This window comes from Tauraco erythrolophus, chromosome 1 (assembly GCF_009769465.1).
Source record: "Tauraco erythrolophus isolate bTauEry1 chromosome 1, bTauEry1.pri, whole genome shotgun sequence".
NCBI classification, from domain to species: Eukaryota; Metazoa; Chordata; class Aves; order Musophagiformes; family Musophagidae; genus Tauraco; species Tauraco erythrolophus.
The window spans coordinates 117654986-117669415 of NC_141465.1; the positions used below are offsets into that span (position 1 = coordinate 117654986).

General features: G+C 42.1%; 1 protein-coding gene across 1 annotated transcript in view; it reads left to right on the plus strand.

The window, feature by feature from the left end:
- The window catches only part of ARHGAP20 (Rho GTPase activating protein 20), a 54790-nt gene that overhangs the window by 12635 nt on the left and 27725 nt on the right, over nt 1–14430 (plus strand). The window contains exon 3 of the mRNA XM_086616259.1: nt 9704–9874. Coding sequence (XP_086472385.1) covers nt 9704–9874 — 171 coding nt within the window. The remainder of the gene's footprint in view (nt 1–9703; nt 9875–14430) is intronic.

A 14430-nucleotide genomic window follows, 5' to 3' on the forward strand; every position in this document is an offset into this window, starting at 1 on the left:
AGGCAGGCATATCGAGTAATCTCGTCACTGTAATAGGATAATTCCTGGGCTGTAGTACTAGTATCAAAATATGGTTTAAAACCCTTGAGGCAAACCAAAGCCAGATTTGTTTCTGTTACAGCTGGGACAGGTGCAGTGAAGTGTCAATCCCGTCTTCCATGCCGCACTCATATCGCTCATCCCTCATAGGGAAACAGTCCTTAAAAACGTAAGCCAATGTGAAGGCTGGGCAGATCTTCCCTTCACACCTGTGGTGGAGCTTTGTGGAGTTCACCCCGCAGTGTCCCACAGCTGTGGGGATACAGGCAAGGCCAGGCAGCAGCGGCTTCAATGAGGGCTGCAGCTTGCGGGAGGATAAAGCGTGGTGAAGGGGCTTATCTTTTAAAGGCAGTACTCGCAGCTATTTATAGGTCTCTTTGTATGCGATTATTTTGTTTATAATCAGCAAGTTTTCTCCTGAAAAAGGGCAATAAGGGAACAGCAGCTGGTAGATTCCAGGTTTGCTTTACCTGGCCGCATATTTGAAGTCTTGTGCCATTTTGAATGCATTTTCTTTTTCTTAAACTCGTTGTTGCCTAACTGCAGACTCTACTCAGGTGGCATGAGCCAAGGGGAGAAGAGCATAGCTGAATTACTTCTTGAAGAATAGGAAAATCAGAGGCTAAAGGAGAATGACTGTTGAGCAATAAGACTTTTTAAGACTATGAGGTGCCCCCCTGGTATTACCCACTAATTGTGTGTGGTGACTGACAAGCAATAAACGTGGGCAGTCACCTAGAAATTGCTGTGTTTCCCTGTTAAAAGGACACAGTCACACAAGTGCCTTATTCTTGCCCATCTACAGCCTGTGTAACATGTAGCTGAGGATGATGAGGAGGCAGATACTCACACATGGGCTCACTGACAGCCATACATGATGGTCCAGAAGGGATTTCTAAAGACACTCACACAAATTTTTTCTCATGTGCACCTCATCTTGAAATAACCTGTTCCTGCAGAGGTCTCCAGCATATCCTGGCTATTTTTGGTAGCCCAGAATTCCAGGCTATTACATGACCTGCACTGAACTCTTGTAATACGGTTTGCAAGAAGGCGTTTGAAACACCTTTTTGAACGAAAGGTTAGTTTCATCCATGAGGTAACTCAGAATCAGTGAGTTGACATCTTAATGTCCCAGTTGTGATTAAGCAGGATTAAATGTCCCAATTGTGATTGCTGCTTCCCCCCAAAAAATAAGGTAGGACAGAAACCTTGTCCCTTCAGGCTACTAAAATAACACTGGATCCTCCTAGGAGGACATGAGTGAAACTGAGATCCCAGAGTGTTCCCCTGTATACCTCCTTGGAATGGGTAGGAAGGCGTTGGGGTGGAAGTGGTGAAGGTGGCCTGTGCCTCCAGACTTCTTGCAGGCCACAAGAAGTCAAGTTCTGGCCTTTCCTTTGCCCTCTGTTCATGCTTTTTTTTCTCCTTTTTTTTTTTTTTTAATTTTTCTTTTTTTCCTCCCCCTAAAAGTCACTTTTTCCTGATATTTTTTTCATCTGAACAACGAAATCTTTGTCTGGGTAGACAATGCCTGAAATGGCATTTCCCTGGTGCCACTGGAATGGGAGAGTAATTCAAGGTGGTGGTGCTATGTCACTCAGTAAAAATGAGTGGGAACTGCAGTGGGGAACAGAGGATTGATTCTTCCAAAGGCCAAGAAAGGTTTTATTGACTGCTACACGTGAGTATGTCGTCCCTCAAACTTCTCCCCTGCTCAGGGGGACTTGGACCAAAACCCTTTGGACTTGTTGATTGTTAGCAGAGCAGAGCTGTATAGCAGGACTGGAGGACACCCACACTGTGAGAGCTTTTCAGTAGGATTTAAATAACTTACACTAAATTCTTTTCTGTTAGAAATAGGCAAAATATGACGGAAATCAGTGGTGCTAATTTATACCAATAGAGAATTTTGCCCTTGTGCTAAATTTTCAGAGTAAACACTTTGCAGCTGTTTGTTAAAATTAAACAAAAAACCTTGGAAGTAAACCAAACCACAAGTGTGTTTCCGGTCTCCAGCCACCACGCTGTAGTACATATTTGATCTGCAGAGAATACTGTCCTTTTGGCTGTGTAGAAATTACTTAAGTGCAGTTTGTTTTCAGTTAAGATGCCAAACTTCCATCCTGAAAAGTGTGAGGACTTTTTTTAATGATGCATTTTACCCTACAGCCATGTGATATTTTACTGCAAGTCTTAATCGCTTACTGATTTTTGGAAGACTACAGAAAAAGAGTACAGTTACATGCCTCGACACTTTGAACATTTAGTGTAAATCATGGTGATTCATTGTAATAATTTTTATTACTTTTAATAAGATTTTGACCTCATACAAAGATGATTTCAGATACTTAACAACTTTTAGAATCCTAGAATAGTTTAAGTTGGAACATTTTCTCAATATATTTTGAATTAAGATGTGTACACTGAGTTTTAGAAGCAATGAAGTGGTACCTGATTTCCTAAATATGAGGTAGGCCTGATTTCTGCCCTAAAATGTAGATTTATCTATTTATCTGAGCAAAAACCTCTATTAATAGTCATCTTCAGTCCATTGTTCAGGCTTGTGGTTGCGCTGCCTGTCCTGGATGGGGAGGCTGAAGTGCATTTCGATCCAAAGGCTTGGTGACCCTATTGGGAGGCACTTCTTTATCTTGGATGCAGTGTTTTCCGCTGCAGCTTGCTGAGGTCCAGCCTCTTGCACAGAGGGAATGAGGACAGCCCTGTGCTACAGGCTGTGAACTGGGGCGGATGCGTGCCCGTGGCAGAGGGCTTTCTGTGAGATCCATAGGCATGGTCTATGAAGCAAAACACAGGGGTGTGAGAGGTGACTGCCTTGGAGTTGTTAAAAAAATTCATAAAAAAGAAGTTGCAGCCAGTAAAGCACACTTATTAGGTAGGAGTAGGCATTTTAATACTTAGAAAGAAACTAGAGCTCTTTGAAAAAACGAGCACATCATCTTACTTGTTTCATTGTACAAAGGCTGCTGTACGCGATGGTGATGGCCTAGGAGACTTTAACCGAGTGCTGCAGAAAATAGACTTGCTATTTCTGGAATGCTGTGCTGTTTTCACAAAGTGCTGCTTCAACTGTGTAAGATTTACCATAGATAACAGCGAGCAAACATGCCCAGCATCCTCAGAAAGAAGCTCCTGTAGCATAGCAGGGATCAAGTTGACAGCAGATTTTCAGAAATGAGTTGGCAGCCCATGTGATTAAGAGAGTTTTATGCTTCTCTGTCCAAGTCCCTTCTATAAATAGTTGGTGTAAGATTACAACAGCATGCTAACTTTGTGTTGGCCCATATCTTACCTACCATCTTCCTGGAAAACACTCCCACCCTCCAGGCCGATACTTTTTGTGCTTACTTTCACCCTCCAGGTATAATTAGTATTTATTAGAATAAAGTGCCACATAAATTTAGATGAAAAGCATATTCCAAATCATGAGGAGTGGAAGTGGGAAGAAACACCAAAGATCCTGAGCACGGGGATGAGACTCTGAGGGCACTGGTCGTGGCTGGAAGGCAGTGACAGTAGTGGAAGGCAGTGACAGTAGTGAGCAGTTACCACCTTTAAACATGCAGAGGATTTTTTTTCATACAATCTGCCTGCCTAACTAGGGCTCTGAGCCTGCAGGTTGCTCTGTGGGGGTGAGCCTTGTCTGCGTGGAGCCTCTCGTTCATGGCGAGAGGAGCTGCAAGTGCTCGGCCCCGAAGCCCGCAGGGCTTTGTGCGGCCATGCCAAACAGGTAGTGGGGACGGGACAAGTTGGGCCGAGCAGCTCTTTTCAAACCATGCTCTTTAATGACCTGTCAGTATGATATAGGCTAAATTCAGCAGGAGCATATGCAGGACCATCACCATTGTCTTGCGTTCAGTCCCAAGCGTGGGCATTTGGTTTCAGTGTACAAAGAAAGTTCTTCTTTCATTTCGTTTTTGACTCTTCTCACACAGGACGTGATGATCTGTTATCATGATATTGTCAGGTTGGCCAGGATGTGGTACAAGTCACATCCAAACTATCATTTATGGTGGAATTAGGTATGTGTTGAAGTCCTGAAATGTTAATATTGCATGTGAGTCCACTATGACCAGCTCTGTAAAGCAGATCACTGCTGTGTTACAGGTTTGAGGTTTTTTTCCCACCTTATCTCAGGGGAGACAGGGCTTGCACACCAAATTGGAACTCTTTTCTTTTGGTTGGTTAAAGAATTGTTCTCAATACCTTATTAAGTTAATTGTCTTGAATGCAAAATACCCCTCCAGGCCCACGATATGGGTAGTATGTCTTATGTATTTAAGGTTTTACAGCAGTAAACCATCTTGGCTTCCAAACTCCAGTTAGCAGGACCTGCCTCATTAGCAAAAATATGAAGCAAGCATCTATTAAGCTGCTCTTGAAGTTCCTTCTCACAGGAAGTTTTAGGAGCTTAAGGGTCTGAGTAGGAGGCACAGAAAAAAAAGTGTAAATATTGTTACCTGATTTTCAATATAAACTCTATTAAGAAAATGAAGGAATTTGACTTCTAGACCAGGCTTGCTTTTGTGGATAGCTCTGCTGGTCACAAATCACATGTCGTCCTTGACTGATATATCCATTTTGGCAAAAATCCATAATGTGGGCTGGGCTGTAGACATTTCTTACTGTGCAGATAGCTGCTGTTTTCAATCGCCTTGAAAGGGTGTGAATAGCTCCTGCTCCTCTCAGTGGGTTGCTCTAGCCCAATGCTGTGACTCAGTGGTGGGAAAGTAAACGCTTTACTGAGAGACACTGAAGTTGAAAATCCGTTTGCTTTATTTTCCCTAAAAGATAAATTGCTGGTTCCTTAAAGCCGTCCGAAACTGGCCTTTGAGATATACAAAATGAGTCTATTGTCTCTGAGCACCATGAGGAGGGTTGGTGGGTGCTCTGCTTGGTGGCCTCTCTAGCCTGTAGCCAAAACAAGGTTAGGGTTAGGCTGTAAACTGCAAGTGTTACGTGTGTAGGCACAAAACTGGAAAGACCTTCTGGTCCTTGCTGGGGCTTCAGCACTGGCACAAGCATGGAGTATTTTTGCTTATGGTACCTACGTGTGAAAGGAGAATAGGCTAAGTTGTTCACTGTGAGAGGAATTTGGAAGGGTATTATGTTTGTGTGTTTTGACAGATCACGTGCAGCCTCTCCAGTGGCTGGGCTGACTTGGATTTCAGCCTTTTGAATAGCTGCCATTTTACTGCTCTGCTAATGAAAAGGTGCATTTCTTGCCTACCTCTTGTGATGGACTTCAGAGGTTAAAGAGCAAAGTGGTATTTCATTTCAATAGGTGTCAGTCGTGCAGAGAGCATTGGTGCACCATCATCAGAGGAAATAGTCTTCTGTGGCTGGAGAGATATCATCAGTGGAGAGAAGTTCTGGCAGAGAAAAATAACCAAAACAACAGGGTGAGATTTAGGATGGAGTATGAGCAGTCTGTGAGAGGGATGTCATATAACTGAGATACCTACAATAGCTCGTTCCAGGTTAGGTACCTTGGAACAGATTGTTCCCGAGACATCTTATAGCTTAATCTAAGTCACAGATAGGCTGAAGTCATCGTTGACTGAACTCAAGGGAAAGCTTCCCATTGACATAAATGGCATTTGGATCATGGATTTAGTAACCACTTAGGCTGTTAAACTCTCCTTTGGAAAGTATAATTTTTTTTCATTGTTTTCACTACAAATAGAGAATAAAACTGACATCTCCGTTACATGAAGAGTAAATATTTTGGGCATCATGCCATTCAGGTATCAATTTTACTGAGAAACTCCAAGGAAGATCCTCAGGGGGAAGAAGAAGTATTATTTGTGCTTTTGTGGTTTCTGGTAAATACAGGATTGACGGTGAGCACTGATGTTTGCTTTCATGCTGAATGCAACAGGCATGTATTTTTCAGTGTTTGGCTGACTGCTTTGAATTTCGGCTTCATATATTACACCTACAAAATTGAAGAGTTCTTTTAAATCATTATGTCTTTTAAATAGGCACAAAATGCCTGTTTTCATTAATTTGAAAAATAACAAGTGTAAAATCTAGGCTTTGGAAATGCCAGGAGAAAAATCTTCAATCATCTTTCTGCTAATTTCAGCCAGTATGGTAATTTTAGTCTTTTCCTGAATAACTCAAGAACATCTCTGTAGATATCCTCAAATTGCAGAATTTACACCTTGGTTAAAACCACACAGACCCCCAACATAGAAACGTCCACTTGAGACTAGAGAGTTACAATGGCAATGCCATCTAAACATTGGTATCAGCCTTGCTTCTACACGAGTGGAACATAGCTGATATCCCCATCTTTCAGAAATCAGTTCACAGTTCCTTCTTAACAAACCCAGATGATGGCTTTTTTTTTCTGCCAGACTGGAAAGATGTTACTTTATGGGGTTTTTACGTGTGTTAATCATAGAATGACTTTTAGGGGAACACAGAGAAGACAGAGAAGGCCCTACATCACTGACTTTTACTTTTTAAATTATATCAGAAATCACATTTACTTAAGTACTGAGTTTTGCATAATTGTATTAAAAGGAATTGTCAAAGAATCAGTGTTTGAGTGCTTAGTACTTTTTCAAGATTAGACCCATTGAATGGCCAGAAAAATTAGTGAGCCATTAAAAACTGAACTCCAAAAATATCTCTCTTATATAAATCCCTATGCCTGAGGGTATAGCTGATCTGCATTTTCTTCAATGTAACAAAACATAGGTTTCATTCATGTCGTGTAACAATGGAACATTAATTGAGAGGATCAAAAGCATGCTTTCCAAAAGACATTTTTGTCATTGCTGGTGAATTTCCTCCATGTTCCTTTGTCTTGGGGCTTTAGAAGGTTCTAGTTGAATTAATGGCTTTGATTTTTTCCGCTTTGTTTCAAAGGAAGAAAATATTTTCACTTGTTTTTATAAGGCTTATCAGGTAAACTCTATTAAAGTATGTGAGAGTGCTTTTTAGAGTTCAGATACTAGATATGCTTGAAAGGCACTGGTTCAAAAGTCTGATTTCGTTAAAATCACTGATTTATGTTACTGCATTTTCTTGTTCTAAAACCAAGTTGAATTTGCTTGACCCTGCTGGCATTAGTAAACCTACTACACGTTCATTTGCTTAGCTATGTGACAAAGCTTTTGCTTACTTTAATTTGGCAAGTTCCTGGGTTTACAAATCAGGATGTAGAAAGTCTACAAACAGGAATAATCGAATAGAGTTGCTTATAAGGAGACACAAGAGCCTGAGCCTACAGGAAAGTCAGTAGGGGCAGACACTTCAGTATGATCTTATAAATATTTCTGCCAATTTCATTACAGCAGTGTAACATTAAAGGGCTTTTGCTAACTACTGTTGTTACTGGGTTCAAATATAGGTGAGTATTACCTTTCAGGTAAAGACGATGTATGGCTTTCACGCAGATGGACTGGTCATCATTCCTGGTTTCTGCTTCAGTTTCTGTGGCAAGTGCTGCTAGGGAGTTTATGAAATTGAGTCTCAGTAACCTATCAGGCACTGATGAACTGGTGAATAGGTGAATTCCCAGTCCTATGGAAATGGCAAGGTAGGAGAGATGCTTGCTGTTCCCCTGACTTCTGTTGTTGGCCACACAGCATGTGTCACTGTTGAACTGGACCAGAACTCCTCTCTTTAACCTCCACACTCCTGGACACCCCTTCTGCTTAGGAATGATCAAATAACTTCAGGTTTGCATTATTCATTCTGAAAGTCATTCCTCTTCCTTGGAGAAGTAGGTAATGAAGGACAAGATTAAGACACGTTTTTAACAAATGAAGTTGAGGAATTTTTTCAAAAACTCAGGTTCCCAGCCCAAAATGGGGAACCAAGGCCAAAGAGGGCTTTCCCCAGCAGGTAGAGATCCTCACCAGCTCCTTACAGATCAGTGAAAGTGTGTCCTTCTAATGTAGGCCAATCTCAGGTCTTATCCTTTCTCTCCCAGCTGTGAGGATTTCCTAAGCAATTTCCTGAGTAATCCAGCCACAGGCATCAAGGAGAGGAGGGTCTGGAATCAGCCAGGCTCTGAGAGAGGTGCAAGAATATATGACCTTCTTTGAAGGTTTTCTCTGCTCACTCTTGTTTTCTTTTATATGTCTCCTGTTTGTTTTGTGGCTTTCACTGTATAAGGTCCATTTCTTCTCCCAGCAAAGTCGTTAGGTGTTTGTCATCCATTCCAGTGGGACCACAAATAAACTATAATCACAAAGATGATCACTTCAACCTTTTCTTGGCAAGATGATCCTGCCAAGTTTTTATCTTAATTTCTCTCTCTTTTTTTTTAACAAGAAAAGAAAGGTAAATACATTTGACTAAAAATTGAACTGATTCATTCAGCCAAAGGGAAATGGTTTATTTGGAGGCACCTCTAGGGAAAGGAAATAATTGAAAGTTTGCATTTAAAAATCATGAGTAAAGATGCTGATGGGTCCTGGGTTTAATCCAGTAAGGTACACTAGAGTGTAGGAGACCCAGGTTCAGTTCTCTGACTTGCCTGGGAGAATTTGAAGCCATGTCTCTGGCTTTCCAAGGGAAAGCCTGACCTGAAACCAGCTTCTAGAGAGCCCTAAAGAAGGAGTGTTCTCCCCTCAGACCCTCACGTTCGTTCAGATTGGGTCTATGTAAGTAGACATTTGTTAGGGCAAGGCTCGGAAACTAGGGAGAGCTTGTCTAGGTGAGCGAGCTGACCATTGTGCTAGAGAAACTCTCATTTCTGCTTCCATAACTGTTCAGCTATTCTATGTCCTGCAGAACAGTTAGATCAAGAGGTGTTGAGGGAATCATGTCTCCACCATCAGTAACCTTGGACTGCAACCTGCTCGACACCTCCTTAGAGAAGATCAGTGTCTTCCAGGAAGGAACCTGATCTGCCCTCCATAGACCTGGGTTTGGATTATCCAGCAGCCCCTACGTACCACAGGCACAGACCAGCATAGTCGTGCCTCTGTCACACAACCAAACCCTGCAACAGGAGCTTTCTTCAATGCTTGTGAGTCATGTGCTGAGAGAGAGAGGCTGAGCAGCCTCTTCTTGTGTTGAATTAGGGGGGATTAGGGACAATTGGACTGGATGATCTCTAAGGTCTTTTCCAACCTAGAAATCTATGAATCTATGAATCTAATACATGGTCTGTCTCTTGCAAGGTTCAGTTGCATCTTATGTTTGTCCTTGGTTCTGAATTACTTCTATAAATTGCTCTTGGTTCTGAATTACTTCTATAAATTGCTCTTAATCCCAAATGCAAGTCCTCTTCTGTCCAAGGTGAGTGTGCCGTTCTCCCTTTGCCATGCATGTGTCTCCTCTCTCTTTATGGAGAGCCTACAGAAGGTGCAGTATTTTCTCTAAGACTTCAATACAAAGGCAGGCAAATACAAATATACAAAATGGAGAATGCTATAATTAAATTATTGTCCTTTGCTAAATGCTATCCATGTGCTTGGGCTGTTAGAGACTAAGCGAGGACATTCTCTAACAGATTTTGGGTCAGAATCAGACTGCTGAATTGTCTTCATTGTCCCTCTCACCTCCCACTGCAGTGTGGTCAAATAAATTACCTTTGGGCAGCAGGTGTGGGAAGTCACTGCCTGGTTCTCACTCACAGGCAATCGGATGATTCACTTTCCTTTATTTCCTTTTGCAGGGAAGGCTGCTTCTCCCCCATCAGCCCAGAGGCATGTCCCCTTGTGCAGTCTTTCATGTGCCACAACCGAACGTTCATCTTGGATGGCCATGTGCAGCTGAAGACGGGTCTGCAAACCCAGGAGCGACACCTTTTCCTTTTCACAGACCTTCTGGTTGTTGCCAAGTCCAAGTGAGTACGGCGCCTCAGGCACTGCTCCTACAGAGCAGCCTTTTTTCTCAGCAGAGCATAACATGGATTTCTATAATGTTTTTTTTAGTAGCAAATCTTTCTTAAATCATAAGGAAGCTTTTTATTTGGTCAATGGAAATTTGATGCCTGACCTCTTCAGGCACGTTTGAAAACCCCATAGTCATAGAGGTATTCAGGACGCAATAGTTTAAAGAAGTATCAGATGTTCGTGAATATTGCTTGCATTGTATCATCTTCCCTGCTTTGGGAGCACAGTGTCATAGAAAAGACTCGTCAGTGCTCGACTGTGTCTGTTGTGCTGCCTTCAACTGACTCTTGTGTTTTAGACAGGTCATCTTCAGTCCTATGGGGTGTGTGTAACACCAGTGGCTGTGTCACAGGGGCTACAGGTCTTTATGCTTACCTGGAAGCTGCTTTGATACACACCAGTGATGACCAGCTGTATAAAATGGAGATTGCAGGCAGCATAGCAGTGTCTGTCTCTGTAGGTTGTGCTGTGCCAGGAGGAGTGTGGGGAAGGAGAAAGGGAGTGATGCTGAGCAGTCTGGATAGTGTTCATGTGTAATCAGGCTTGCTGCTGAGCTCTGATTATTCACTCTACCATTCACAATTAAATCAGATTTACAAGCTGTGTCTAGCATGCCAGCTTCATGCAGCATTTCTGGTTTAAGGCAATTTTAGAGGGTGCTTTCACTTGTTGTTATGAGTTATGGGGAAATAATAATAAAAAATTGTGATGCAGCTTCATTCTCTGTTAGGCACTGTGTTTGTGGTTTCACAGGGTGGGTAATCTCAATGTGAATCCTGGGCTTTAGCAATGTGTCTTTTCGCTTAAGCAATTGTTTCAGAGGATGCTGGGAAAAGCCACAATAAATCTGTGTTTTCTGTAGAAATCTGAACTGTGTCCATTTGAATCACACATAGTAAACGTAACCCCCCGCAGCTGAACTCCTTCACATGATGTAGTGTGACAACATAGAGGATATTTTACCCAAAACACGTTCCACTACAGGTGGGTAGTGAACATAAGGATATTTAGGGGAAATCTTGCTATTCTGCCAACAGTAGCAGTAATAGCATTGTTACTGTATTTATGTATGTTTGCGTCACCTAATTTAAGCTTTCAAATGTTAAATATTGCAACTTGCCTTGGCTTCTAGGCTCCTTTTATAATCACTGAGGGAAAAGCAGCACCTTCCTGCAGCAGACTCATCTGACCCTGAAAGAGTGCTGATGGTGGGTGAGGCAAGTCACGGTCTTGGGGGTCTTTCACTCTGTCCGCTGGTTATTCAGCGGGCATAGTCTCACTAGCTTAGTTCTAAGCTCCTGAACTGTGGAAGACTAAAGTCAGGTGAGATGAATCCCTCCCTGCTCAGCATGCTGAGCAGAAGCAATGTTACAGCCCAGGCTGAGCTGCACATCGCTGCAGGTTTGGCTGGGTCCCAATGGGACTGTTTGCATAGGAGAGAACTATGCCCTGTAACCACTCCAAAATCTGGTCCCCAGGGAGTAATAACAGCTCTTACAGCATTTGATTTAATCTAGTGAAGAGTCTGCAATGTTTGAAGAAAGTGGAGGAGAACAAATTGTGCTTCTGCATGTGAAAAAGGGGGAGGGGGGGGAGGGCAAGTCTTAGCTAGAAATGGTAAAAATAGTATTTTGAATGATATTACTTCATGTATTTTAAAGATCTATTTGGGATGTTCTCTCTACAGCTGCCCTGTCAGCAATTAAAGCATCAGAGCTGTCACTAACGCATACTACTTAAAAATCAGCATTTTTAAAGATACCTCACACTAAAATACCATTGCTGATTCCTAGAGGGAGAACCTGAATGGTGTTTATTGCTATGCAGCCGTGACTATGGATTGTCACTGACTCTTTTATAGCTGATGTGGAATCAGACATCCGGTAGGCAGCAGGTGACCAGGACAGTATTAATGGTACGGTTGAATCTCACTTAACTTCAGAACTGTTCCTTGTGAAGGTGCTAAAAATTTGTAATACTCTTTTGTGTTAAATAGGTTTCCAGCTTGGGGCATATGAACACCTGGGATATCTTAGGGGCGGCTCAGCTGCAGGTAGCCAGTCACTGTACAAAGGGAGCTCGTATATATTTAGACTTTGTATGATCAGCAAAGGGGTACAAGCTTTTTTCCTGAAGAGAGCAGCAAGTATCTAGTTTCCTCAGAGCTTGCTGAGGAAACTCCTGTGCAGCACTGAGCTCCTGCAGCAAATTGGCACTGCTCCCATGGAAATTTGTGGGGGGTGAGTCCTCTCCACAAGTTGTCTGTGTGTGACTTTGGACAAGGTGCCTGTAGGTTCATTTTCTGATACTTTCTAATCATTTTTGAAATGTAGACAGCTATCTTTTCAGATCATGCATTGACCCAACTTATAAAAAATAAGAATAATACTCACATGCTGTGCTTCTCTCTCTGCTGCCCTGTCCTTTACTGCCTTTGTGTGAGGATTAAGTCATAAATTGACTGAAAGAGTTTTTCTCACTAAACCAATGCTAAGTGTGTAAAATGTGATAGTTTCCTATATCTTGATTAGATTTCTTACAGAGACCATATGTTTTAATTTGGCAGAGTAAATAATTCAAGGATCGGTCAGTTCAATGATCAAGGTTTCTCACATAAGTTTTTGTGTGGGAGGCACAGAGAAATGTCATCCTCTTTCTCTTTTGTAATACATGCATGCATATGTACAGATGAATTTCAAGGTTATTTTCACAGCGTGGCTGGACATAGAAATTAATGGTTGAGTACACACATGGAATTATGGTAGCAGTCTCACAGTAGATCCATTAATGCTTTTGTCAGAGGGTCCTATTAAGGAGATTAGCAAATCTAGTTAGAAGTTAATCTTCCATCTGTTACGGCTGCAAGGTATCCAATTGCCTCTTACAGAAAGCAAAAGGAGCTGAATTTACTCTGCAGAGGTGGCACAATTTGGGGTGCACCAGTACCTACACCATTCGTGTTCATGGTTTTTCTGTTAATTTCAGTGGACTCTGGATCTGTCTGATATTTACGGTGTAACACTTGCAAGGGGACTCACTTCCTTAAAAAATGAATAAAATCTTTGTTAGATTGTCACTCTTCCCATTTTTCACATGTTCAGTTGTGCTGCTTCCTTAGTCAGCGGTGAAATGTTCATTTCTAGAGAGAATGCTTCGGCACTTAAACAGAAGACCCACATTTCACAAATGCTGAGAACCCATGGATTGCATAAAAGACATGGCAGATAGAGATAAAATTATACTTCGGGCTCTTTAGATGTTAATGGAGGCTACTGTTTCAGTGCCTCTGGAAACCAGGACACTTGAATACTGATAATAGCTGAGAGCTGTGACTAGGCATGGCAAACAGGGTAAGAATATACATCAAGCATGATTGGAGAACATCTTTGTGCTTTTGCCAACACCCTGCTGACACCCGCTACTGGCACTGTAGGGGTCTGGCTTTATCAACTGTAAATGTTAAAAAAGTGAAACAGCATGTAGAGAGTTCATTGTACTGGGTAACAGGAAAAAGAAATTGAGGAGAAAGGGAGGGTCAACAGATTGATTCGGGGGAGTCAGACTAGGCATCCATTTATTAACACCTACATTAGAGTTCACAGCTGCATTTTTTTGTAAATCTGCATTTTAGAGTAGTTACAGTTATTTCTGTGTTCTTGACAGATCTTACTTGTTGCATGACAAACTGATTTGTTGATGAGCGTGTTGAAATGTTCTCCTGTACTTTTTCTGTTTGATGGGATAACAGAGAAAGGAGAGGTGACGTGTACAGCTGACCAGGAAACACCATGGTCTAGTTTAAAAAATACATGAACTTGAGATGGTATTTTACGGCAATCTAATTAAAGTGCACCTTTTTGCCAGGTGTGATATGCACTGGCAGTCCTTTCTTGCCCACCACTGTAAACCCTTCTGGGTTATTAATGTTGCTCCACCCCACTACACCTGTTAGCACAATGTCAGCTGGAAACCTCAGACCAGTCAGGGTACTTACTGCCAGGTCATCTCTGTCCTCTTTAAATCCCCAACGTTCAAGTACTGTCATGTTTCAGACTGTATTAGTTCAGTCTGTCCTGAATCAAATACCTTGTAAATGAGACTAATCTCAGAGAAGGTAGCCCGTGTGTACCAAAGCTCTAAGAAACTGCTTACCTGGCATATTTATTTATAGAGCACTAATCACTATCGTGCCTGGCACTGTCCCCATCCACATTTGCAACACGGTGGTGAGCTGACATGCTCTTACTTGCAGTTCTTGGATTAGAAGGGCAAAGCGTTTTCAGGAAGGGGACACTTTGCCTCCAGCCTTTCCCTGCTGCCCAAGGAGAACCGTAGCTCAGGTAATTCAGTCTGTGAGGCCTTTAGTGCAAACCTGCCTTGAAGTGAGTGGCTGTTGCATTACTATGGAGCTGGACTGACTTTGTGAGATTTTACTTGTTTCTCACATAGCACTGGCACCCACCACTCCTACAAAGGAAGGAGACTTATTGTGAGAAAGTAAGTGGAA